The sequence below is a fragment of the Anas acuta genome, chromosome 1 (assembly GCF_963932015.1).
Source record: "Anas acuta chromosome 1, bAnaAcu1.1, whole genome shotgun sequence".
Lineage (NCBI taxonomy): Eukaryota > Metazoa > Chordata > Aves > Anseriformes > Anatidae > Anas > Anas acuta.
Genome location: NC_088979.1, coordinates 74,660,305 through 74,687,145, shown reverse-complemented (window position 1 = coordinate 74,687,145; position 26,841 = coordinate 74,660,305). Strand labels below are relative to the sequence as shown.

Here is a 26,841-nt window from a genome sequence, read left to right as displayed (position 1 = left end):
GGAAGTGGCAGGTGACCTCTTCTGGTTACTGTGCTCCCTCAAGCACTGAAGACATGGACTGTCATTTCAGTTTGTTAACACTTGCAGGAGTGAATGTGGCCTACTGGCTTCTCGAGTGAAGATTTCCAGTCAACTGACAGGAGGGTTGAGCTCAGGCACTGTGAGCTGCAAAGTAACATCTAAACTAGAATTTGTTTTGCTTCCTGTTATAGTGGCATCTTACAAATACAATCTGTATGTTACTCATACAGTTTAACTATGGAAAACCTGGTGTTTAAGTGTTAAGTAACCGGTACTACTAACAGGTACTGCTACTAGCAAGCGTCTCACGCTATCATCTCCTGAAACGGCCAGAAGACAACTTATTTCAGCTCGCACAGCCTCGGGATTTTCCAGCTCGGGAGGCCCGTCCCTCAGACCCCCGTGAGGAGCCCCTCTCGCCCCATCCCGCAGCGGGAGGAGCGCGGGGGCATGCGGCACGCATCCGTGCTACACGCCGCACCGCAGCAGCTGCAGGAGCCGGGAAACGACCTCCTAACTTGCTGCGCACCGCCCGGGAGCCATTTTAAAGCTCCGCTCTCGCAGCTCTCCCTCGGAGGCACCGCAGCGGTGACCGACCCTTCACAGGCTGGGCCCCACCGCGGGCCGGCCGGGCGGTGCCAGCCCCACCGCTAAGGGCTGGGCGCCACACAGGTGGCGGCACGAAGCCGGCCGAGCCGAGCCGAGCCGTGCCGCTCCGACCTGCCCGCGGCCGCACCGCCCGCCCCGGCACTGGCGCTCTCCGCAGCCAATGGCGCCGCCTCTGTCAGGCTCGGCCCGCCCGCTGCCGGCGCGGGGGAGGGCTGAGGGCCGCGGGGAGGGAGGGAGGGAGGGAAGGGGCGAGGGGAGTTGGATGATTGAACTTTCTTGTTTAGTTTCTGCGCCGCGGAGCCTTCTGCCCCCGCTGCAGCCCGGCACCCGCCCGGCGAGCGGGAGCGCACCCCGGCGCCTGCCGCCCCCCGCAGCCCCCTGCCTTCCTCCTCCTCCTCCTCCTCCTGCCCGCCCAGCCATGGTGCCCGGCGCGTCCCTCGCCCTGCTCCTCTGGGCAGCGGCCGCCTGCGGCAGCCCCGCCGGGCCGGGGGCCGGCGCCGCCGCCCGCAAGGAGGACGAGGCTTTCTCCACGGCCAGATGCACCTCCAGGTGCCTGAGCCTCCAGATCACCCGCATCTCCGCCTTCTTCAAGCACTTCCAGGTAGGGGCACGGCGCCGGGCGCGGTGGTCCCGCTGCCCTCCCGGCGGGTGGCCGGGATCCCCCGGTGCCCCCGGCAAACTTCGCGGTGGCTTCAGCCCCGCAGACACCTGGAGGCGGCGGGCAGGGGGCGAGGGCTCCTCACAGGTGGTGGCCGGGACGGGGCGGCCCCGAGGGGTGCGCTTCGGGCTTTGCTTTTAACGAGGGGTGAGGGGGGACGCTGGGTGCCGGCCCGGGGAGGGTGCGGGTAAGGCTTCTCCTTGCGTCTCCTTCGGGATAACGGTGGTGGCGAAACGGGGATGAAATGGGGACGGGGCGTGGGGAGAGCTGCGTGGTGTAAATGCAGTGAGCTGTGCGGAGGGAGGGAGAGCCCCCAGAGCTCCTAAAGCGGCTGCCCTGGAAGCGATGCGGGAGGCGGTGTAAGGGCAGCGGGTGTCTGCCCGCCCGTCCCCACCTCCCAGCTACGCGCCCTCCTTTCACCTAACCTGCTCATGAACACCTCCAGGGATGGGGCATCCGTAACCTCCCTGCGCAGAGGCTTTCCCTTCTCCACCTGCTCTCGATTGCGCACACGTTGAGCCCAATAAATGAGGGATCCCCCGGAGCACATCTCCCCCGGAGCACGTCTCCCTCTGTAGCCCCCAAATCCTTTTGAGAACAAACCCTGGGGGGGAGCGCCCAGGCCACCTCCACCTCTCGGGACAGCGCGGCCCCGCAACGCCTGGGGAGCGCCTCCCGCTGCCCTCCGGCTTCCCCGTGCGCTGCGAGCTGGGACCGATCGCACCGACGGCTTGGGGAAAGTAGCTCCGAGGGCTACGGTGTTGGCACGAAACCCTGGCTGGGGAGAGGTGTACGGATAACCCGCTTAAAAAACAAAAGTCACAGCCAAAGGGAAGCCTGACGCGCTCGTCCCACCGGCCGCGGGAGTCGCTCGCTGCCTGTGGCAGGGTTTGGGTGGGCCGGCGAGACCCGGGCTAAGACTGGGGACGAGACCCGGGCTAAGAGCGGGGCCGGGAGGGGTGGGCGCTGCCCCGGGAGAGGCTTCGCCGGGTCTGGGGGCGGCGAGGCGCTTGCTGGCAGCGTGGCCGCCGCTGCCCAGCGCGTCTGGAGAGGATGGTACTCGTTAAAATAGTTCATTGTCTTGGGGAGGGCTTGGGCTTTTTATTTATTTATTTATCCTGGCGTTGTCAGGCGGTTGTAACTTATTTGTTTTACAGTTTCGGTGGCTAAAGAGGCAGTTTAGATCAAGCCAATTCCGAGTGAAAGGCTTTTTTTGTGTTTTCTTGGCATGATTTCTTTTCCGACGTAAAACTGCTGACAGAATGCACATTGCCAAACAATAGTGATTACATTTTAATTAGCTAGGGTGAAATAAGCTGCAAATTACTCAGTTAGGACTTAATAACTGGCTGTTTATTTTTGTAATCTGTTGAAAATCTTAGTTTTTAACCCCAACCTGCTGAAGCACGTGGTAATTTATTTAAATTTCCAGGGATTAAACTCCTGCTGGATATGAAACGACTGTAATGTTGGGAGATAAAGTACTCTCGCTTATGGAAGTTAAGCTTTCCATTGTCTCTTAATGAAGGAAAGGAGGAGAGTTTTGGAGTATAGGGAGGATTTCATGTTCTCACAGACTGATAATGCACAGTGGAGTGGGCCATATGGTTCCACCAGTGTGAAAGGATATGATGTTCCCTTCATCCCCTCTTTTCTTCCTCCTTTTAACAGTCTCCCTCCCAGCCCTCCATTTTCATCTTGTCAGGGAGCAGTTTCTGGAGTTCTTTTCATTGCAGAGATGCCCACTTATCTTGTAATCTGATTCAGCCTTTGAAGTGAACCAAACACCCAGCAGGAGCAGGAAGGAACCATAGTGTCTCCCAGGTAGAACAAGATTGGAAAGAAGTGTGACCCACTCATTTTCCAGCCCTGCTATAGGTACCACCTAACTGTGGCGGTCAGGAGATAGCAGCTGGGTGCATGGTGGCAGGTGGACTTCACCACATTGTAGAGAGTTCATTTTACACAGTTCAGGGTACCAAAACCACAGCACTAACTTTTTTTTTTTTTTCTTCAGGGAATGAAGGTCAAGTAGTATAACATAAATAATAATGATTATTTCTATAACTTCTGGCTATCTTGTTTGAATGGCAATTGATATTTTTTTCAAAATTTCAAAATGTTCACAAGAGATTTTCCTTCATTTCCCACCACCTCTGTCCTGCCCCCTGGAAACTCTGGAAATTTTCACCCATTTTTCTTTACCATCCCTGTTTCTGAAAGGGTCAAGAGAGGTTTATTTATCTAATTCCCAGATATAAAATAAATAGTTCTTAGCTTGTGTTAAAGTTGCATTCCCAGTAGCATATTATTTCAACCAAGGCACATTTCCACATTTCAGATAATTTACTTTTTTTTTCTTTTTTTTTTTTTTTTCCCCTTTCATGAAGGCTATTGATGTAGGGTAGAAGAAGAATTAAAGTCTCTCATTTCCAGAATGCCTGATGAGCATGCTCAGATGCCTGCATTTTGTTGTAAAATTTCCAGGAGTTTTCCAATTTTTTTTTTTTTTGGACGTTTGGGGAATTCTAGGTAGATCACACCAAAGAACATTTGTGGTTGATATGGGAGATATCCCACCATGTGGGTCTTATAGCTCAATAAAATACGTACATTTTATATGTAGGTACATCTCTCTGCAGACTAAGAAGTTTCATACAAGGTATGCAGGCACAAAGTTCTTTCTTAAAAAAGCAAACAAAAAAAAATCAGGCAAGATGGCTTATAGTGCTTTCTTCTTTTACATAGCAGCATATAAATTACAGCACTTATCATCAGTGGAGAATGATGCTCAGTCTCTGAATGGAGGGGCTCTGACATATCTTCTGGCTTCTTGGAACATGTGCTTCAGTTTGTTTCGGGCTGTTGCAGATGAGAAAGCATTTTGTATCCCAACTGTGGCCATTAGGCCACTGGACAGCACAGAATGAGACAGTGATTTACCTGTGACCAGAAAAATATAGGGAAAAGAGAACATGTCTCTCTAGCCTAATGTTTAGGGCACTCATAGCTATTTTGGATATTGAGACTGGGGTTTTAATCTGTAATATAATGAGTAATGACTTGCATGAGACAGTGTCTGGAGGGGCCACTGGCACCCATCCATGCTCTTGGGTGACTGCATTGAACAATAGAGTTCCTACCTCTGTTCTTTGCTTCTGGCAACATTTGTGTTTTTTTATTCTCTGCAAATCACCTGATCAGGAGAGGGTGGCTAGTGTTCTTCCAGCAACTAAAAGCATGACAGTCAAGTGGCCTGCCTACAGCAGAGAAGACATGGATTCGACCTTGATAGTTCTACTCTATACCTGTGAGGCTATTGTCTAAAAGAGCACATCTGTATCTTAGCGAGGAACCCAAAAGTTGTCCTTACAAGAAAGGAAGGGCAATTCCTTCTCTGCTTTGGAAAGAAAGGAAGGGCTAAGGTGCCTGGCTCCATGAGAAGCATCAAGACTATGAATCCTCTGTAGAAGGCATGCTTTTTTGGGGACTGAGGTTGTAAAGAACATTGTTTCTCTCAGCAGTTTCAGACTAGCAGTTAAGAAGACAGTTCCTTTCCCCATGTTTCAGCTGATGGACCAGAAATCTCTGGGATTCTAATTTCAGGTATCCAAAGTTTCTTTGTGAACCCAGCTTTATAGGGACTCAAACTAGGTAAAAGCCTCATGAAGACCAGGTCACAGTATTGCATGTTTTTTTTTTTTTTTTTTTTTTTTTTTTTTTTTTTTTTTGTTTTCTTTTGTTTGTTTTGTTTTGTTTTTATTTCTCAAAAGGGATGTGGGTATAAATAAAGGACCCTGTATGGCTGGCTGGGAAAGAGGCTTGAGTACTCAGATTAGTTTAGTTTTCTGTGTAACTTGTCTGTTTTAGTGGTGTAAAACTAAAGACTCCTTGCACTGCTGTCTACAGGTATATCCTTTCCCATCTGTGATATTAATTGTAGATGAACTCATCTCATTTTGGGGGAACAGGCATGGCAGTGGCCTTTAGCATTCTGTTTTCAAGTTGAGTGAAAGCATGGTTTGGATTTTAACCTCTACTGCCAGCTGTCTGGGCCAGGTTCAGAAAACAGCATGATTTAAAGTTTTGTTTGTGAATAAGAGCTTGGGGCAAACGTCTGAGTAAGTTCATAAGCTAAAAGTACAGCATTAAAAAAAAAATGGAGAACAAACATTGTTTACTTGGACCTGAGAACTCATGGATCTTTGGTCTTAGTTGCCACGTGTTACAGGCCTCTCAAGCTTAAGACATGAAACTCAAAACGTTGGCTCAGGTAGAGGAGGTGTACATCTCATGTGCTGGGTTAGAAGTTGAGAGGGTAGGAGAACATACCAGAAAAGGGAAGAATGGCAGCAGGAAGAGGTTGTGGGTACCTGTCAGACTGGCCCTGTTTGCTGTGAGGAGTCAGAGAGTGGCCAACAACCACATGCTTGCTGAATTGGAGAGTGGTGATCCCACGGCACCTCTGGGATGGTTTGTTCAATCCCCCTGAGCAGGGTCAGCTAGAACAGGTTGGTCAGGACTGTCTCCAGTCAGATTTTGAGTACCTAAAAGGATAGAGACTCCACAACCTCTCTGGGCAGTTGCTTCTTGTGATCAGTTACCTTCACAGTAAAATAAAATTTTAAAAGTGTTTCCTGATGTTCAAATGGAACCTCCCGTGTTTCAGGTTGTGCTGCTGCTGAGAAGAGTTTGGCTCTGTCCTCTTTACTCCCTCCCATCAGATATTTATAAACATTGATCAAATCACCCCAAGACTTCTCTATTCCAGGCACAACAAACTGAGCTCTCTCAGCCTCTACTCATATGAAATATGCTACAGTCCTTTACTCTTAATGGCCCTTCGCTGGATATGCTCCACTAAGCCCACGTCTCTTGTGTACTGGGGAGCCTAGCACTGGACCCAGGACTACGGATGTGGAGGAATGACTGGAACAGGCAATAGGAGTAATTACATTTTAAAGCTACAATGCAAACTAAATGCCGGTACTAACTTTCAAAACCACACTCACTGTTACAAGTTTCTTACATGAGTTTATATATGACTATTTGACTATTTATGGTTATCAATTCACTAAAACCAAAATGCTAAATCTGATCAGATGTTATGTGTTGTCCCCCTCTTCCCCCCCCCCCCCCCTTAATTTTTAGATACCTGCACATGTCTGTAGTTTTCTTCTTTTTGTTTGTTTGGGTAGTCTTCAATTGTAAACTGAATCTTAGTAAATCCATTCCCTTATTCTTAGGGAGATCCAGGTGTACATACAGCGTGACCCAGAATTGTCATTACTGATTGAATAGGCCTATGAGGTGTTGCTTTAAACTTGTTAAGGTGGATACTGAATAAAATGTACCAGTAACATTATGGATGAGCTTGTTCACATATAGGTTCTGTATTCATGCCTAAGCCAATTTGAATACTGGATGAGTTCCAGTCCAAACTTTTGATGCAGTGTAGACATCCCTCACATGGTAAGCCAGGTTTGTGATAGATGAAGGGAAATTATTGAGAGATATCCTTTCTTAGCATAAATGTTGTAATAATGTGCTAAGAATTAGAACTTAAAGTATTAAGCTAGGTTGGGTAATGCTAACTCAAAATTGTTTTTGAAAGGATGGAAAAAAAATCTTTTAAGTTAATAGTTCAATACATTGTATAATGCTTAATAGCTGTAGGAGGGAAAAATAAGGCTTTCAAAATTTATTTTGATTGACTGATGACTGTATGGTGGTAGGAGACTGTCTTCACTGCTTTAAATGGAATGTGGTCTGTCAGAACAACTGAAGTTTTTGAGGGAAAAGAGGCAATCCTTTTAAAGATATAATAAAATTTCTTAGATTTTATACCTTCAGCAAATAGTGTGCGATTACCTCTAGATAGCCAATGCCTGATTTTACCTACAAGTCAGGCAGCCAGTTGTCTAAGTGCCAGCACATCTGCATTCAAATTGCTTGAAACTCCAAAGTGACTGCACCTGCAAAAATCTGCAATCAGTTCCAGATGGGAAAGCTGTAGGCCAGGCTGAAAGTCTAGGGTGCATGTGTCTCTATGTGCTCTGCTGTAGAGAAGTCAGAGATCATGAAGAAACATTTTGTTGTAACTGTCTTGAATAATCTCCAAACCTTAAATTAGTTTTAATGGAACCTTTTGAAAAGATACGTACTACTTTTGTAGCAATCCATAGTAGATATGTTGTGTGTTATTCCTGGAATGCTTCAGTTTCAATTGACAGGCTGTCCAGGCACCTAGGCTTAGATCTTTTGGGACATGTTCGTAATCTTTTCTACATGTTACTACTTAAGAAATGTGTGCCATCTGCTTGTATTGCCATTTCAGTACTCATCTCCTTTCCAAAAATAGTCCTTGTGTTAAATAATTCTGACTTTCATATGTCTCCTTACAAGCACACAGCTGTTAATTTATTTCCACAGACAAATCTGAACATTTGTCATTGCTTTATGATTTTCTTAAAAAAAATTAAAAATCCAAATTGTTCATCTGTTTTTGTTGTTCAGATGGCATACGATCTGGATAATTATTCTGACATTTGGTGTGCTCATATTATTGAGATCTGCCATAATGAACGAGAAATGCATAGATCTTATGATCTTAAGTGAAATCTTTGAAGACAAAAAGTTGACTTTGAATAATAACAGTCACAACTAGTGAAAACATCCTCATTATTCTCGTGGTGGAAAATCCACATTGTGGAATCGACCCACAGTTAGTCTTTGTGGTTGTATCTAAATCTATGAACTTTGTCATGACCAAACATAAAGCTCTTTGGCATCAGTGAAGGTGTGCAGTTAACGTGAGCGCAAGGGTTATAGAGCCTGGTCCTTGCTGGCTAGCAGTTTTAATTTCTCTGATTTGGGATTGTAACTTTGAATGTTGTCATTCCAAATTAGAATGTTTGTCTGTGTCTCATGTGTAAGGTTTAAATGCAAATCAAATGAACTGCATGGAAACAGAAGAAATTAGTGAACAATTTTATTGAACAGTAAGTGTTGCAAGATAGTATTCTTGCTTTTTGCTTGTGGCTGACTGTATACTAGAAGAAAAATCTTTATACTACATAAAATTAAAAATGCTGTTAATGCGATAAGTATGTATGATACCAAATGCAATAAAACTAATATTGTTGCTAATGTATTTTGAAGCATACATTCTATGTACAGATAATACTGGCAAGGCATACTTTTAATGTCATGGGAGCGTATCGGGAAAGGGGATGTTGCTTTTGAAAAGCATTAGAAAACTTCTGATAGAGAATTATGGGTATTTTTCAAATGTAAATCCCTTTTCCATTTGCATATATGTTCACTCACTAGCGAGGAAAAGGATAGTTTATAAGCTAGGTAGTGTTCATATTAAGAATATTTTTAAAACTGTTTATTGTCTACATATGGGTTGTCTCTGTCATTTTAATACAGTTGAGAGCGATAGTTAATGTTTTATTTAGTAAGTATCCTGTAAGGGAAAAAAAAACAAAACACAATGCATTTCTGAGACAGCTTGAAAAACAGACTCATTTCCCAGATGCTGAACATTTGTCATTTTGCAAAGGGCAAATTTCTTAAGAGTGAGTACTGAATTTATGTGTCTACAAAGGGAGATTATTATTCACAAGCTGATCTGCATCTCTGTCAGCTATTCTATGTGATTTTCTGCTTTCTGTGATAATCTGGAGTTGAGTGCATCTCCACCTTCTGTAAACAGAAAAAGTACTGTTATTTTATATCTATATTTTTAAAGATAAAAAACACAATTAACAAGCAAGTATCAGCAGTATGTTACAACAGAAGGAAGACATGTTCACAATTACATTAAGTAGTTGACACCTAGCAAATGTAAAGCTTGCACCAAAAAACGTATTGACTAGGAGTTTACACCAAGAATTTTCATTTTTTGACCTTTGCCATAGCTAAGCATTAAGGTCTTATATCTCAAAAACCTTTGAAGTCCATGAAAAACCTTCTGTTGATTTCAGCTGGATCAGGTCCACATATGTACATTGGGGCCATGCAGCCTTTGTCAACAAAGAAGAAGAGTGATGTGAACTTGGCATCCCAGTTCTAATTTTATCCCCCACTCCCCCCCCCCCTTTTTAAAAAAAAAAAAAAAAAAATCTTTTAATGTCCACAAGATCACAGGATATGAAGGTGGAGAACTGGGGGTGTTGAAAGGTAAGTGGACCCTTTAAACTTGAAAATAGAGTTCTGTTCCTTTCATCTCTGATTTAAAAGAATCATACATTCACTTTCATTCATCAAAAAGAATATCAGATATTTCCAGATTTGGGGAACAATCCCAGCCCAAAGTTTATATAAAAATTTTACATTGACTTCTGTGAAGTGCGTTTTTACCAACGTGCCTCTAGCCTGTCAAAGAAGTATGTCCTCCAAATTATGTAAACATATTTATGAATTGAAAATGTAATACAGGAAAATACATCTTTCACACACAGACACACAAAAAAAGTATTTATTTTGACATGGACACTGCATGTTTTAATTCCCCCTACCTTGGTTTGTATCTTTCATCGTCATCTTTTAAAACAGAAGTTACCTGACTCCCTCTGCAAAGGGAGTGAATCCCCTGGCAGGAGCTGAGATTACTAGAGGAAGATATGGTCACAAAACTTGCATGAGAAGCAAAAGAAGAGAGAGTCTCAGAAGGGAGAAAGATGGAGAAAGGTGACCTCCAGTAGACGCACACAAGGGAAGACAATGCTGGGCGGAGAACTTGTCCAGGAGTATAGGGGACCATAGATTTTACTGGGACAGGATACAATTAATTCAAATTAGGGCTAGAAATCGGGAACTGCCCCACACAAACACAAAGGAAGAGTGTTTTTTTTTTTTTTTTTTTTTTTTTCCTGAGCTGCTTTGAGTTTTACCTGGTTAAAAAAAATAATTATTATTCTTGTTTGTAATTTAATTAAAACATGGTTTGAATATCCTTCTGTCTTCATTGGGAAGTCCAGTTTCAAAACCTCAAAGAAAATTCACTGCAGAGGTCTAGGTGATTCGTGCTCATGTCATATGCATATCCAATGCAGGCAAATAAACATTGTTTATTCTAGATCAGGGATGCTCAAGTGCATCAAGATGCTTGTCCAGGTAATTGTGATGACCTTTGGCTGGCTTCTTTTCACCTGGTTTTCATTCAATTCTTTAATAAAAGCGCCTTGGGAGGGTAAGGGCAGTTCACCTGTGTCCAGGTGTTGATAGCGTGCTTCTCATTTTTATCTTCCCTATAGACCATGCCCTATCACACTGATGGACTGTGAGAAAAGTGTGTCAAAGGAACAGGCTGCTTTGGCTTTCTGAGCAATTCATGCTCTCTGAACATCACTCTGTTAAACTTGTAAAAGTTACTCTGGAGAATTTTCAACTGGAAATAAGTTCTGATGATGGCAGCCTGCTCTCTTGAGTCACTACTGTGATTTACTTGCATGTATTCTGGATTAATTAGTGATCCCAATTCTTTGGGAGAAGCTTTGGATCTTTTGGTGCATGTCCTGTGTACATTTTCAGAAGTGCTGGATTTAGTGTGTTGCACATATGATGTAAGTTTGGTCATCTGATGAGAAGAGCTGCACACGTGGTGTGTTCTCATATGCTAGACAAAGCCTAGTTGCCTCCCTAGCCATAGTGTTGGTCACTATCTACTGCAAGGTTATCTTTCTAGTCTGACAAACTACTGCCACTGTAGTTTCCCTCGTTGTCACAACTCAAACCACAAACCTAGCCAAGTAGTGCTTTTGCTTCTTGTGAGGTTGCAGCTGCCATAGATCTTATAATAAGATAATGTGAGAGAAATAATTGCTTTGGAGAAGGTGTCTTCCTTGGAGATTGAGGTTGATGGTAAAGACTGGATGAGAATAATGTGCTTATTTAATCCAGTGTAAACGTAGCTCAACCTTCATTCTTATTCCTGGAATTTATAAGAATAGGTGTTTTTCCTTTTTATGGTTTATTATTTTGGGGGGTTATTTTCACATTGACTTATATTAAATAAAAGAATGTACACTTTATGCATATGAACATGTCATGCTTTAAATAATAGATATAGGTCTATATGTCATTTGCAGTCAATTGATAATGTTTTTTAATTGTTGATTATATCTTTGTACCACAGAAACATTCCAGTCAAGCCTCTGGGCTTTCTTTGGTCCTACACACTGTACATTAATTTCTTAAACCCATGTGCTGTAAGGCTTTGGATTTCTTGGGATTTTGTACATCGATGGACAAATACGTAAGGCAGCAAATAGTTGAAAGCCGAGGAAGGAGAAAGAACAATAATAATAATGTGTTCTAATACAGTGACTCAGTGATTTTTTTTAAAATTTATGTTCTTTTTTGGAAGACAATTCAACAAGGTTTGTGTGTTTTTATTTAATTAGATGATTATAATTCCTTTGGAAACAACAAAATCACGTCACTGTGTAAACTACAGCTAGACAATAATAACCCACATCATTATCTGCCCCCATTTTTCTTAGTCATAGAGAGTTTGTAATATGTTGACATTTGAGCATAGCAATTTTGGGAAAGAAACTGGATGTAGGAGAGCTTGAGGCTTTTTTCCCCATTTTGAGATGTCTTTCTATGTAACTTTTAATGGAAAGATCATGAATTAGCCAAACTTTGGTCAGTCTGGATCTGCAGTAGGTGGAAAGAACATTTAGGGTTAGACAAACTGACAGAAAGAGGTAAAAATCATCCAGTTAATGAGGTGTGTGACTCGCCTCATATAGTACTTGCTATCAGCTATGGGACACACTTGTCAGAACAAATAAGGAAAGAGGACATGGATTTCTGGAACGAGAAGCTTATTGTTGGACTTAAAAGAATTATTGTTGGAGTAAAAGAATTGAATAAGCAGTGTGAAAGACAATAGACTTTTGTTAAATATTACGATTTTTCTATCTAGGGGATCCAGAGTATAAATGCATTTGATGTAGCACATGCAGCATATTAGCTCATTTTGTGAAAAATTTTAACTATAGAACAACACAGATACATTTGTGCACTGTACAGCACTGAAGTTGTAATGTAAGTGGTGATTAAATGTTTAACAGCAACTAATAGTTATTTCAAGCCTCCTCCCAGCGTTCAAAACTTTTTGTCTTAATTAGAAAAAAGAAGAGCAATGTGGACTAGACTTTAAGTAAAACAAAACCTAAGCCAGTCTCCAGATTGTAGAAAGAAGTGAACAAATGAAGAAATGAGTTTTCTGAAGTATATACTGTCTGCTATTGTTTTGGGATAGAAGCATGACTCAGTTTTAAAGACTAAAGAGCTTTACACATGGATGTAGTGTTAGTTCCTGTTTTTTCTTTAGCTGGAGATCTTTCACATTTCTGAATGAAACTTATCACCTCTTCCATTTATATAATTATCAGTTTAATACAGATTTATTTATTTTTTTTCTGGAGTTCTCATTGTTGGCCTGAGTTTGATATCCCTACAAATGACGGTAATGTCTCTAGTGGTTGCAACTGAAATAATCTTAGACCAGTGCCAAATATACTAGAAATATCTGATCAAAATTTGTAGATAAAAACAATAAAATTCCCATTGTACTGTTTAAAGACAATTAACTTAGATTTGTTGGATACCATCTTAATACATCTTGACATCATCCTTTACAATTCAGGGTGGTAGTAAATGTTACTATTCCATCAGGATAAAGTAAAACCGAATTGCCAGTTATTTGCCAGGTGTAAAATACCTTAACTTCAAATTAAGATAAAATTTTTAGAAGCAATTCCTTCAAATCATAAGCAAAGGTAGAAACATTTTTTTTTTTGATGTAACCAGAGCTGAGTACCACTAAAGACAGTAAATATTTATTTATTTATTTATTACAAAATGAGATATTGTCCTATATACTGTATATATTCGGGCGCCCTCAGGGATTCCATGGCATCCCTGTAAGCTTCATCAACAGGCATGGCTTATTCGCTTAATAATAGCAGCAGATGTCAAATTTTCATGCCCTTAAGATGCTTACTCATACCTAGTAGATCCATCTGTTATAGATCGAGCCTCAGTCAAGTTGTTCTCATCCATGACCTTCCCACTGAGAAAGCAAATCAAGCAGAGCTCCTCAGTCCAATGAAAAACAAACCTGAGTATTATCAACATATTTGTAGTACCACAACCCACTTCACTTCACTGTCTTTCTTAATTGCTTTGCACAGGTGAGAAGACTGGTAAGATGGAATGAGACAGTGTAATAGGGATAGAATTCCTGGAGCATGCCAGAAATATGTGGGACTTTCCAAAGATGAAACAACTGAAATATTTGACAGTTTTACAAGAATAAATGGTATAACAAATTTTTGTTTCTTTTTCTTATACAAAACCTGCTGATGATTCAAGATGTTGATAACTGGTATTAACCTCAGTTGTAGATGTTTAAAACACGAACACACTTGTAGATGCTTAAACTCATAAAATATGGGCATTATTATTATTATTATTTGTGTCTGTTAGTGTGGATTGAAGATAGAAAATCCGTAGGCTTCAGAACTTCTGTTATCTTTCCAGTGGAATTCTGTGAAAAAGTTCACATCCAATTGTTTGCATTGACTGGGGCTTTAAAATACTGTAGCTTGGATAGGAACTTAGGCCAAGCTTTGACACCTCTCATATTACAAGTCTTTCAATATCTACAACACAAATTAAGCTGTCTTAATTTTAAACTCTTTCACCTGATGCTAGAAATGACTGAAACACGATATACCTGTCAGGAAATGATTGCTCTGCATAGCAGCTATATCTCTGGTAACCAGACATGTGTCAATGACAAATGCTGCAGTCCTGCCTTGAAAAGAGATTTTTTTTTATTTTTTTTTTTAATGGTATGTCTTCATTAGCTAGTTATCAGACTGTATACTAGAAAACTGGCACATGAAAGTCTTTTTGTTTGTGGAAAGGTTTATCATATGGTGAGGCAACTTTCACAATGTTCAGTGGAAGATCTCTGTAGAAAGATCCAGTTTATATCCTTGTAGCTCAGACTGTATGAATAATTTTAGTGTCTTGTATCTTTTTCAAATAATAACACTTCATGTTGTTTTCCTCTCCCTCTCATCTGTTCTTCCTCCCACAATCTAAGGTTGATTGCAGGGTGGTCTAGAAGACAGGACTGTAGCAGTTGTATACGTTTCATATGGCATACAGTTCTTAACAAGCTGGAAAAAGCTTATAAGGAAACTGAAGAAGTGTTTTGTATCTATTTTAACATGCATTAAAAGTCTGGCTCTTTTCGCAGGAATATATTGTCAGCGTTGCAGGATAGAAGGGCCCCGGCTAGGATCAAGTGGAAAGGGAAAGACTCAAACTTCCCACCCTACTGTATGCTCCTTCACATGATGCCTGTTTTTCATCCATTGTCAACACAATGCCCTTGCAACCTTTGCTGTTCTGGGAGCTGCTGCAGTTCCTTAAAATAGGATGGGAGTAAAAATGCAGTCTGCAGGCAAATATGAACAGGGTTTACAGGTCTGGGAGCTAGGGAGAGACAGCAGCACTGAACTAAAGTCAGGGAAAGGGGTCATGGCTTCCCTTTTTGTTACATGATAAAATAAGGAGGACATTTATCATCTGATGTTATATGTGGTATCTGACCAGAACGTGACAGGCATCCACTAGTCTTTGTTATTGGCTTAATGTGGTGGTACTGGGGGTTGGCTTTCCACAGAACTGAGAGCTGGACTGGGGAGGAACAGGCGGAGGGCCAAACCAATAGGAGCAGTGGAGGGAACAGTGTTAGCTCACACAGTGTGATTAGTTGTTGGGTTGTGCTTTATAGTTGAGATAATAAAGTTATAGGCTAATTAAATTGTACCCATTACATTTTGCCTGTCTTCCTTTAATGTCTACAGTCAAGGCAGATGCATGGAAAGACTGTAGCAATTAAAATATGTCTGGGAAATAAGACTTCTTCCTGAAATGCTGCTTTTACTGTTGTGGAAAAGCTGTTTTTTTCTGTGTGGCTGACATATGTTTTAGTTAGTCCTTTTTGAGCGTATGTTAACAATATTGTCTTGGTTTTTATTCAGGTTGAAGATGGACTGTGCTGCTTATGAGTCAAAAGGTCATTTTGATTTGGACAGTTATTTAATTCCTGAATGACCACAGAAACCTTTTGTAAATGTTTCTAGGAAATTACAGGTCTGATGAAGTGTACTTCACTCACTGAGCCTAGACTTCTATATAAAAAGCAAAAAAAAAAAAAAAAAAAAAGAAAAAAAAAGTAGCAGAGAGCTGTTAATTTTGATAAATGCAGCTGTGTTCATGTATTTTTGCCAAAGATACAAGTGTACTATTTAATGATGTCCTTCCCATAGATACCAGGACAGAATAAGAGAAAATACAGGAAAATATTTCATCACCAGTGTGTAGTATAATGCATTTAGCAGTTTTATAATCAGAAACGACTCCACTACAATGCAAGCTTCATGGAGTATCCCATGTTCATATAGTTTATAGTTAATTTATAATAAACATGATCATATAAAAACATGGGGTTGCTACCCTATCATTTATTCTTAGTTTCTTAGGTACATGAGACACCAGAACCCTAAGCTTGTTGCAGGTCCAGAAAGGAATGGTGCCCTGAATGGTCGTGAAAAAAAGATGGCTTAGGAGGAAAATCTATTCTAGTAGGAAGGACTGAAATGAAATACCTCTCTTGTATGTTTGTGGGAGGTGTTGGAAATTTCTGAAGTGCATCTACGTGTTAATGTTTTCTGTGAATCAGAGTGTATTTAGAGTAAGTCTCCAGAGCTACATGATCCTCTTTTTCATAGACCAAATTGAGAGGTCATGCAGTAGATTCCTTCTGAATGAACATAACTGGAAGAGGTGCTCCAAGGGGACCTAATTTACTTTAGCAGTTTATGGAAATTGAGTTCATGGGACTGCGCTAGTTTGAAAGGAAGCGGAAGTTGGCATACATATAGCGCAAATATTAGATCTGTCAACATCAGTTGTTTTGCTCAACCGATGTGCTCCTGTGCTTCACACTACTTCCTAGTGTGGAGATATCCTGGGGTATTTGTAGCTGGTAGGCAGTGCAGGCGAACACAGCCTGTGGTAAGCATAGCACATCACATACTGTTGGGACCTAACTACCCAGTAGTATTATAATTACACAGAATCGTCACATGGACTGTCATTTTCAGTTACAAAGTCAGATAAGTTAGCACAAAAGCAGCATGCACACATTTCTGAAACCTGGAATATTACTGTCTTTTTTGGTAAACTGTGTTTTCTCAAATACACTTTAAACAAAATCACATCTACACTTATATTGTGTTTTGTAAAAGTAAATATTAATTTTTAGAATGTCGTTTGTTCCTTTTGCTGCTAATTTCCCAGTGGGCTACCTTTGTGTCGTTATTTTTGAGCCAGCATATACTATTATCATCTTGTTATTTAATTTGCATAGCTAAATCTACTTTATGACATGAGCGAAAAGGCACATTAAGAAACATCGTTTTGAAATGGTGACGGTTTTGAAATTGAGCCTAGAAACAAATAGTCAACAAGACATCTTTTACTTTTCATATTCATGCTATTAGATTAGATTTTGTTCCCTTTAACTGGATTACTTAATCCCAAGAAACGTGTGCAGGGTTTGGCCCCAGGTATATTCATTACTGTGAAATGCTGAATATTCTTCTAGTATCTTAGCGTCATTGTCTTTAATTCCTCATGTTGCTTAGTGAAATGAAGTTTATTTAGGTCACGTTTCTTTTATAGATTGATAGAAACTTCTGCTACATAGAATAAAACTCAGTTGAGATCTGTCTTAGAAGTGGTAACACTGAAGTCTGTGAAACCACAAGAAGGCAGTCATAACTCACAAGTGCAATGGAGATACCAGGATTCCTGTGGCTCATTTGTTTTTACAGCTTGTGTTTATCTAGTAGGTTTTCCATCCATTTGAGAAGGCACTACTGTAAAAAGAGAAAAGGTGTTGCGTACTGGAGATACAATGTTAATCAAAGCTATGCATAGTCTATATTTTCAAAACTACTGATCTCTTGTTGTTTCATTGGTAATGACCTTTGGATTTTTGCTCACAGTCTTTCTAGGAACATACGATGACAGCTTTATAAGGAATGCTGATGTATATCGCGATTTAGGTGGTGGTTGATGATTTTACTTGACTGTTTTTCATAATTACTCAGATTTTTTTTTTTTTTCTGTGCTTTTCTTTTGGTGCATGTGAAGTAGTGGCTTTACATATTTCAATGTAAACTTCAATGAGGACAGTCTGTAATAGAAATGAAGGCTGAAGATGACTTTGCACAAACTGTTTGGGAAACAATCAATGCAAGGTTTAGGTCAATACAGTTCTGTTCATACCCACCCATCCACAGCAGGAGCCTGCTGTATCATTGTGATCAGAGCTAGTGCATTACAGGTGATGGCGGCATAAATGTAAATCCAAAAGAAAACTGGAGACTTTCTAAAAATAACAGCGCTACTGATACTTTGATTAAATTATTTGCGATATGCATTTGCTGGTGTTAATCCAGATGTTTAAAATTAGACTGCAGTGTTAGTCAAGCTGTTTTCCATGATAATTTAATTTTAATTTCTATTTGCAAACTGCAGTTATGTCACCAGAATCAACTGTTAAGAGCAGGTCAGCTTTGTAACTGTTCCTTATATTCAGTCACCTCTTTAACTTAGTCACTTTGAGTTAACCAGTAACCAATATTTACTTTTCTACAGTATAAGTTTGTGGTATAGAAATTGATTCTGATGAGGAGGATGTACATTTTTTTAATCTGTGAGGGACCATGGTGACTGGTTACAGTAACAGAAGGTCTGCATATATTTGTGCATTCTGCTGTTTTTAATTTTCAGAATATTGTCACTTGGTTTATTAAAAAAAAAAAGAGAGAAAAGAGTTAAATCTGTTGTATTTACTCATTGGATCACAGAGGAAATATATGTACATAGTTAAGGTTAACTCTCTATTTCTACACAAGTTTTTGTATAAAGCACTCACCATAAAGTCATCCAGGTGTCTGCCTGATGGGTAGGTAATACATTAAAAGATGACTAATGTCTACTAAATAGTGTTTGTTCTCTTCTTTCATGTTAGAGTCCTATTAAGTGGCTTTTTTTTTTTTTGGTGTTGTTCTGGTGGTAGGTGTTATGCTTTGTTATTTTTCCAGGTTTGGATGATCATTATTTGGTTTTATTGTTGAAATTTTGGTTTTCATTTTTGTTAATGAGATCAAAGTCTAAGGAACATTCTTTATGCGTCAGGGAAAACGTAAGGTCATTATAGAGCCCAACATGCAGTCTTATGCTTTCAGCCACAGCAAGGAGCAGCTGCCCACTGGGGCCAGGGTGCCCGGGGCCTGAGGGTGATCGCACCACAGGCCATGCCCTCTCTGAGGGACAGCCCCCCAGGGCCTGCATAGGGCAGGCAGCGATGGGTGCTGGTGACAGCCCCAGGCATGGGATGAGCTGAGGCCAGGGGCAGGCAGGGGCTTCAGACAGGGGCAGGAGACTGGGTGGCTGGGCACAAGGCTTCAGCATGGGGAAGAAAGCCCAGCTGGGAGACAGAGCCAGAGGCAAGCTACAGTGTACATCCAGGAGGTGGAACCTACATCACTGGTGTGAGGCAGGGCAAGAGACAGGCACACCTACAGCTTAGCTCAGGCAAGGACTGATGGCCCCAGCCCTGATGAACCGGGGCTTTCGGGTGGTGGGTCAGGGCAGGACAGTTAAGGCCTATTCACATCCTCAGGGCCATGACACTTGGCACACAGCATCCTAACATGTAACAAGGGGGAATATACCAGCTAAATTCTCTGAAGCAATAAAAACTAAGCTGACACCTAAGGATTTTTAAAAAACAACAGTAAATAAAATTGAAGATCCTGCATAATTTAGGCTAAGATCCCTTCTGAATGTTCAGTGTTCGTGTCCTTACACCTCAAAAGGGTGTAAGTGAAAGTAGAAAAAATACATAGAATATCAGCAAGAAAGTCTAAATATATGGAATGAGCCACTAGTTTCTTACACTTTTGTTTCAGTAACTGTTTATTTTTTTTTTCTTCCCCACTCTTGAATATAAGACATTGTGCTACCTGGAAATTGGTTAGGTTATCTATGACTATCAAATACCCATCCCCACAAGGTCAGGGGAGGAGGAGGGAGTCCCAAAAGCAGATGGGAACACAGGTTAAAGACTCAAAGGGAGAGATGGCCTTTTTGGAGCCTCCAAGGTCTGTCTCAGGAGAATCTCAGCCCCCATGTCCAGGAGTGAGACCCATCAAGATTCAGCAATGCCAGAGCACCTTTTGGACTGAGCGGGGCTGATGCCTGGGGTATGGGACAATTATGGGATTCAGAGGAAAAGCGTTTCAGGATTGCATAAGACTGACTGTGAGGAAACAGAGGGGTAAGGAGATAAAAGGGGCTGGATGTGTGTAAATAAGTGATAAGCTTGTCTGTTCATGCCCTGCACCTGGTCAGCACAGGCTCACCTAATTTCTTATTAAATTACTTAACTCTTCCTGGGTGAGGGAGTCTGTTCTGTGCATGCATGTGCGTATGGTGGTCCAAGTGCCAGCTACTGAAGTCATAACAGAGGGCTGAGGTCCCATGTGTCTGTGGTGCCATTGGCTGGAATGAATGCAGGTCTGGGTGCCAGCAGCTGGGCTGTGACTGTGGGCTGGAGTGCCTGTGTGCTGAGTGACAGCAGGTAGAGAGACCTGAGTGAATGAAACCACATGCCAGCCCCAGAGACGGACCTTGGTTTACAGAGCCTGTTTGCCTGTGGAGCCAGAGGCTGGACAGAGCCCAGGTGTGCAGGTGTGTGAGTGCTTGTGAAGAGCAAGCTGGACAAGCTGGTGGGTAGGTGAAGTTGCCTGGTATAAATGTACCTCTCTAGGGGTGAGAGCAAAAGAGAGATGACCAAAGGGGACCGGGAGAGTCCTGGCCATCTCTGGGTGGGTCATACCAAGTCTCTAAGAGCAAGACCAAAGGATTTGGCTGCTGGGCATAGTGGGAGTCACAGTCTGCTCTGTGTTTATTTGCTTTTGTGCATGTGAGATGGGCCATGCCAGCAACTGCAGTGGGGCTGCAGCTTGGGGTCTCATTTGTCCAGGTGCCAGAAACTGTGAAGACTGGTATCCAGGGGTAGCTACTGGGCAGGGAAAGTGTCTGAGCCCAGGACCTGTTGGGATCCATGTGGCAGGTGTGTGTATATCTCAGTATCACAGAATGGCTTGGGTTGAAAGGGACTTTAACAATCATTCAGTTCCAACTCCCCTGCCATGGTCAGGGACACCTACCTACAACTAGATCAGGTTGCCCCGGGCCTCATCTAACCTGGTGTTGAATGCTTCCAGGGATGGGGCATCCACAATTTCTCTGGACGAACTGTTTCAGTGCCTCACCACCCTCTGAGTGAAGAATTTCCTCCTAACATTGCAATATAAATCTCCCCTCTTTTAGTTTAAAATCATCCTCCCTTGCCCTATCGTTATCTGCCCAAGCAAAAAATTGCTCTCTATCTTTTTTTTATAAGCCCCCTTTAAGTATTGAAAAACAGTGATGAGGTCTTCCCAGAGCCTTTTCTTCTTCAGGGTGAACATCCCCAGCTCTCTCAGCCATTCTTCATAGGAGAGGTGCTGCAGCTCTCTGATCAACTTTGTGGCCCTCTGGACCCATTTAATAGATCAACATCCTCCTTGTGCTGGAGGCCCCAGACCTGGATGCAGGACTCCAAATGTGGCCTCACAAGGGTAGAGAAGAGGGGGACAATCACCTCCTTCAACCTTCTGGCCACACCTCTCTTCATGTAGCCCAGGATGCAGTTGGCCTTCTGGGCTGCAAGTGCATGCTGTTGGCTCATGTCAAGCTTTTCTTCCACTAGGACCCCTAAGTCCTTCTCTTCAAGGAGTTCTTCTCCCAGTCTGTACTCATGTCTGGGATTGCCCTGACCCAGGTGCAGCACCTTGCACTTGGGCTTGTTAAACCTCATTAGGTTCACATGGGCCCACATCATACTCCTCCAGAGGAGGGAACAGGATGAGTCCATTGGTTCTATCCATGTTCATGTGAGTGCTCTGTCCAACTTACAATCAAAATGTGAATGCCTGCTGTAGGATCCTCAAATAAATTGTCTGAATATTGTTCAGGTTTGGAAGTACTTGTTTTTTCTCCAGTATATGACAGAATTATATATTACCTGGAGCTTCATAGTAGTAGAGTTGTCACGTGGCTTAATATAGCTTAGAGGTGATGAAAGCCTAACCAACCAAAGTCTGATCATTTTATATTTGGATGGAATGAAGTATCTTAATAAATGATTTTAATGGAAACAGCTCCTGTACATGCAAACACTGTGCCTGTTTATCTAAGTGCAATAAATGATCCTTCTCAGTAACATTCACATAATGCTTTTTTGATTCTTGCTTTATACAATTTCATTTCTTATTAGAGCTATTATAACGCAACAGAAATTCCTTACAAAGAATTTAATTTTTCCTTAAGACATAGTTTATAGTGAAATAAGAAACTTCATAAAGGAACAAAATTTATGCATTTGTTTATATGTCATAGGCTCATAGAACCTATATTCCCTGGATTGAAGCCAGGGAACCAAAATATTTCTGGGATTTTTTTTTTTTTTTTAATGTATGGTATCATCTAATACTAAGCCTTTTCTCTCCATGGCTTCTCCAGTGGATGATCTTCAAGCTTGACTTACAGTGGACAAAGACTTAGAAGTGAAGACACTAAAAATATATTTACATAAATTTTCCTTTAAGCAGCAGTCTTGCTTCCCAGAAGCGGACCTCATTGTTGGACTGTATGACCTTTCTCATTCACTTATTTCTACAGAGTGGTTAGGTTTCTCTGGCCAGGTTTCAGTCTCACCTCTAACATGTTGTTAAAAAGTAATTTCAAAGGGCATAAGTGCTTAAATTTGCTCTTGCTTGGTGACTTCTGTGGCAAGTGTTCTAGCTGTTACATAAAATATCATCCTTTTTTTTTTTTTTTTTTCATTTTTCATCTATGTTTTCAAATAAAAATGTGAGGCAGTTATTTATATGCAAAAGGGTAACTAAAATACCAGAGCCCAGGAGAGGTGTGTGGGACTGTGGTTCCCCTTTTCATATATCTGCTTCAAGTTCATGTTTATACTCACAAGAAAGGCTTTGAGAAACATTTTCTTTGGCATTTCCTATCTGCTGGGTTTAGTATCTCTCCCCGCTAAGTGTACAGGCTTTTTTGAATTTCATTCTTAGGTGCATGCTTTGGCATTTTGAAAATGAAAAGCCTAATTTGAATTTGTTAATTCCATTCTGCACCCTCATTCCACACATTAGAGTTGAACCTAGGATCACACGGCACTGCCACAGATGAGTCCCTATATTAATTTGTGTCTTAGTGAGCATGTAGGAAGGAAATTTAAGTCAGGCAGAGTATAAGTGATGTTTTAACATAACATGTATCTTCATGCTATTGAGTTTTAGAAAGGTTGAGGAAAATGTTGGGAGCCTGTCTCTTTAAATTCATCACTGCAACAGCTATTGATTTCTCTGTTGAAGTGCTCTGTTTCACGTCAGTAGAAAACTGTCATTCGAGGGGCTTATTCTTCTGCTTTTTTTTTTTTTTGTCATTTTGAAAGAATTAGGAACATCATCATGAGAAGTCACTTCTGACTGTTGGCAGTTTCACTCAAAAGTGCACTGAAGATTGGGCAGAGAAGTTAAGTCTTACAAAACTGGTAGCAGGGATACAGGTATTGTCATAGCAGATTAAATGGCTACTTAACTTTTCACAACTGATCTTTGGCACTTCAAAAGAAAGGTTATATCTCCTAACAGATAATTGTGGACAAAGATGCAAATGAAGGAAATTCTCTCTCTCTCCCTCTCTCTCTCTCTCCCTCTCCCTCTCTTTCTCTCTCTCTCTCTTTCCCTTGAAAGGCTAGCTTTGGGTTGCTTGTGAAGCTTATTAAATTTCTTCCCCGGGGCAAACTGTAGATAGATGAAGATTGATTCTTCATTGTCTCTTTACATGTAATTTTATCTTCAAGACTCTGCACAACTTTACTTTTTTCAAGGCATGAGAGGACACAGAATACAGAGGTTTCTATTTTAACTGTTTGGGTCCAAGGATATTTGTTGTTTACAAGAGGAAAGGGAGCATGCACATATGCTTGCTTGAAATGAAACTAATAAAGCTGATTAGAGATACCAACTAATCAGTTTCATTGCAAGTAGAATCATGGAATCAACTAGGTAGGAAAAGACCCTAAAGATCATCAAGTCCAATCATCAACCTGGCCTACTGATTCCCATCACTAAACCAGGTCCCTTAACGTCATGTCCATACATCTCTTAAAAGCTTTCAGGGATGGCAACTAAAGGTCTCTGTTCACTTCCTTAGGCAGCTTGATCATGCTCTTCATGAAGAAATGCTTACTAATGTCCAGTTTAAACCTTCCCTGGCAGAACTTTCCTTGCATCCTAGAGCTTTTCACCTGAGAACAAAGACTGACACCTTGCTACAACCTCCTTTCAGGTAGCTGTAGAGAGCTATGAGGTCCCACCCCAGACGCCTCTTCTCCAGGCTAGACAACTTAAGTTCTCCCAGCTGCTCCTCGTATGTCTTCTTTTCTAGTCCCTTCACCAGCTTTGTTGCTCTTCTCTGAGCATGTTCCAGTACCTCAGTATCCTTCTTGTAGTGAGGGGCCCAAAACTTAATGTAGAACTCTAGATGTGGCTTCACAAGTGTTGAGTACGGAGGGACAATCACTTTCCTGGTCCTGCTGGCCATGCTATTTCTGATACAGACCAGGATGCCATTGGCCTTCTTGGCTACCTGAGCACACTGCTGGCTGTCAACCAGCACTCCAAGCTCCTTTTCTGCTGTGTACCTTCCCTGACACTCTTCTCCAAGCCCAGTTGACCACAGCTTCTTCTCTTTACCGTACAAAGGTGGTCCTGAGAGTACATTGGTGGAAGGCTTATAGACGGAAAAAGTGCGTTTCAACTCTTACCCAAAGACATTTCTGCATGGTGGTGTTAAGTCATGACTAAAGTCAAAGTCAAAACTCTTATTTGCATAAGTCAGGTCAGGACTGGGTCGAAGAAAAACAGATGTGAGGTAACTGAGGATGTAATGTAGGAGGATGCTTCAGATAAAACAGGATTTCTGATGTTTTGAAATTACAGTTTCTGCCATGTAGCTTGGATTAAAAACAGAAAAAAAAATCACACATGAATGTTTTTTTTTTTTCTAACTTAGGTTAACCATTTGCTAAGGTGGAGAATAGAGAAATGTTCATTTACTATTCCAGCTTACTCTGATAACCCATTGTTCAAAGCAAGCTTGTAGAATTTGCCTTCACCTTGTACAGTGAAAGATAATTCGTATCATGTTAGTTTGTATGAAATTGAAATTGCTAAACAGTACTTTTATGTTTTGCTAAACTTACTTTTAAATTAAAGTTATAATAGTTTTCAGTAGAAAAATGAAAACATTCATAGAAATTAAACATTATGAAGAAGGAGAGCCACACACCTGGACATTTACTGCATTATTGTCTCAAGTAACAGATACAATTCAAAAGCAGGAGTGCTTTTTCTAGTTCAGTGGAAGGCAGCAGCATAACTGAAATAAAGCGTCAAGCTGCTACTAATCTGTTATTGCAATCAACTACCTCTGTCACGTTTTATATGAAGAAGAAAGCGGGGATAAATTGGAAGTAGCACATAAAATATTGTTTTAACATTACTGTTGGCTAGATCTGTAAATGGAGATAATAAATCCTCATATGGCATTGAGGATAATACTAAAGTATTCCCACTAGCGTATGTTATTTATGGCTGTTCTAAAGTTTTATTTCTTCTATTTATGTCTCTCTATTTGAAGGGGTTGGACCTGACACGTTGCTCTTAGCTAGCTATTCTTATGCTAACAAATCTCAATTTTAGCTAAATTCTACAGTAATGTCAGAGAAAAGTGTTATTATAAAATCAAGTAATGATTGCGTAGTAACCTGCTGGGAAGATAAAACAAATGTTCATAAAACACTGACATTGAATTGTATAAACCAACATTTTAAAATCGCTCCTAAGTGAGTTTAGAAGTGGAAAGGAGTAGATATGTCTTTACGTATATTATCCCCAGAGCTGCTTAGTTAATAGAGGAATGGAAATTTTTAGCATTACAGCTCATATGAAAAAACATGTTATATATAGAAGTTTTCTAAAATTCAATTTGAAAGTAGAAGTGAAAACAGAAGTATAATTTGCATCAGTTTGGTTCTTAAGGTGCAAGAGTAATATGCAATTTTGTTTTGTTCCTGAATTTTGCAATGTGCTTGATCCACATCTGTGTTACTGATTTCTCACCAAATTCAGAATATACTTAGTGTTCAAAATGCAGAAGACACTGCTTCATCTTGTATGGCTGAAACACCCAAGTTTGTAGCCTAGTTACCTTTTCCCCTCTCTCTCTCTCTCTCTCTCTCTCTCTTCTGCTAACCAAAGCTTAGAGAAAAATTTGGAAGGTAATTCTGAATTGCCCTCGGAAATGATTCATCATTGGTACTTTTTGGGAACTGTCTTAACTGGGTGGTGCTTCTTTCCTTAAGAACAAGAAAGGTGTCCTCAGTTAGATGCCTGATCTAACCAAGTTTGTTTATTCCACTGATCTCAAGGTAGAGACAGACACTGTCTCAGGGTAGAAGAGATCTCTCTGACTTCTTTTGTGTGTGTGTGTGTGTCTGTGTGATTTAATTCAGTTAGTCCAGCATTTAACAGAAGAGTGTGCTTAGCTTAAAGCCCAAGCAGCAATGATATCCTATTAATGTCATTAGAATCACTTGTGCTTAGTTAAAAGCAGGTTTCTGTTCCTTGCTGTATGAAGGCTTTATTTTCCACAAACTGTTGGATAGGACCATGTAAATCAAAATTCATGTAGTTTTTACTTGATGTACTTTCTGGTCCTTTTGGAGAGTCTTGCATAAAAAGAGATACTAGTTCCTTTTACTTTTTTTGTGCTGGGGCCAAGCTCCTGGAACAGCTGGAAAGATTTTTGGAATGACTTGAACAATCCGGGGAGCTTGTGTGAAGGCATAGCTATAAACATATATAAAGACATGCACAAACACTATCTCCCCAAACATTAGCTAAGGCAAAACTGCCTCCAAACTATAAGCTTCATCACTGTGGCAGCACGCCAGTGAATTCAAGCTCATATACCTTGATGAGAGCAGAACTGCTGTGCTCAGAGACTGGTCTAGTTGGCTTGAGTACAGTGCATGCTAATGCATCTGTTTCTGCCTCTGGATTATGGTTGTTGAATATCCAGATAATAATTTTGTCTTGTGTTTAGAAGCACACAGATAGTTTCCCGTAATTTTCTCTTTTGTAATTTTTTCTTTCCCATGTTTGACCCTTTAGAATCTGCTGTAGTGGAACAGCAGGTTACTCATGATAGTTTCATATTTGTCTATTTTCATCATATTCCAATTT

The 26,841-nt window shown here is 41.1% G+C and overlaps 1 protein-coding gene across 5 annotated transcripts in view; it reads left to right on the top strand.

Moving 5' to 3' along the window:
- The first annotated feature begins 858 nt into the window (after window positions 1-858).
- The window catches only part of ANOS1 (anosmin 1), a 140,083-nt gene continuing 114,100 nt past the window's right edge, over window positions 859-26,841 (top strand). For 3 of the 5 annotated variants that reach the window (XM_068682471.1, XM_068682479.1, XM_068682462.1), the window contains exon 1: window positions 860-1,231. In XM_068682471.1, coding sequence (XP_068538572.1) covers window positions 893-1,231 — 339 coding nt within the window. In that variant the 5' untranslated portion in view covers window positions 860-892. Of the gene's footprint in view, window positions 1,232-26,841 lie in introns of all 5 variants that reach the window. The other 2 variants (XM_068682457.1, XM_068682484.1) reach the window with 2 other exon arrangements.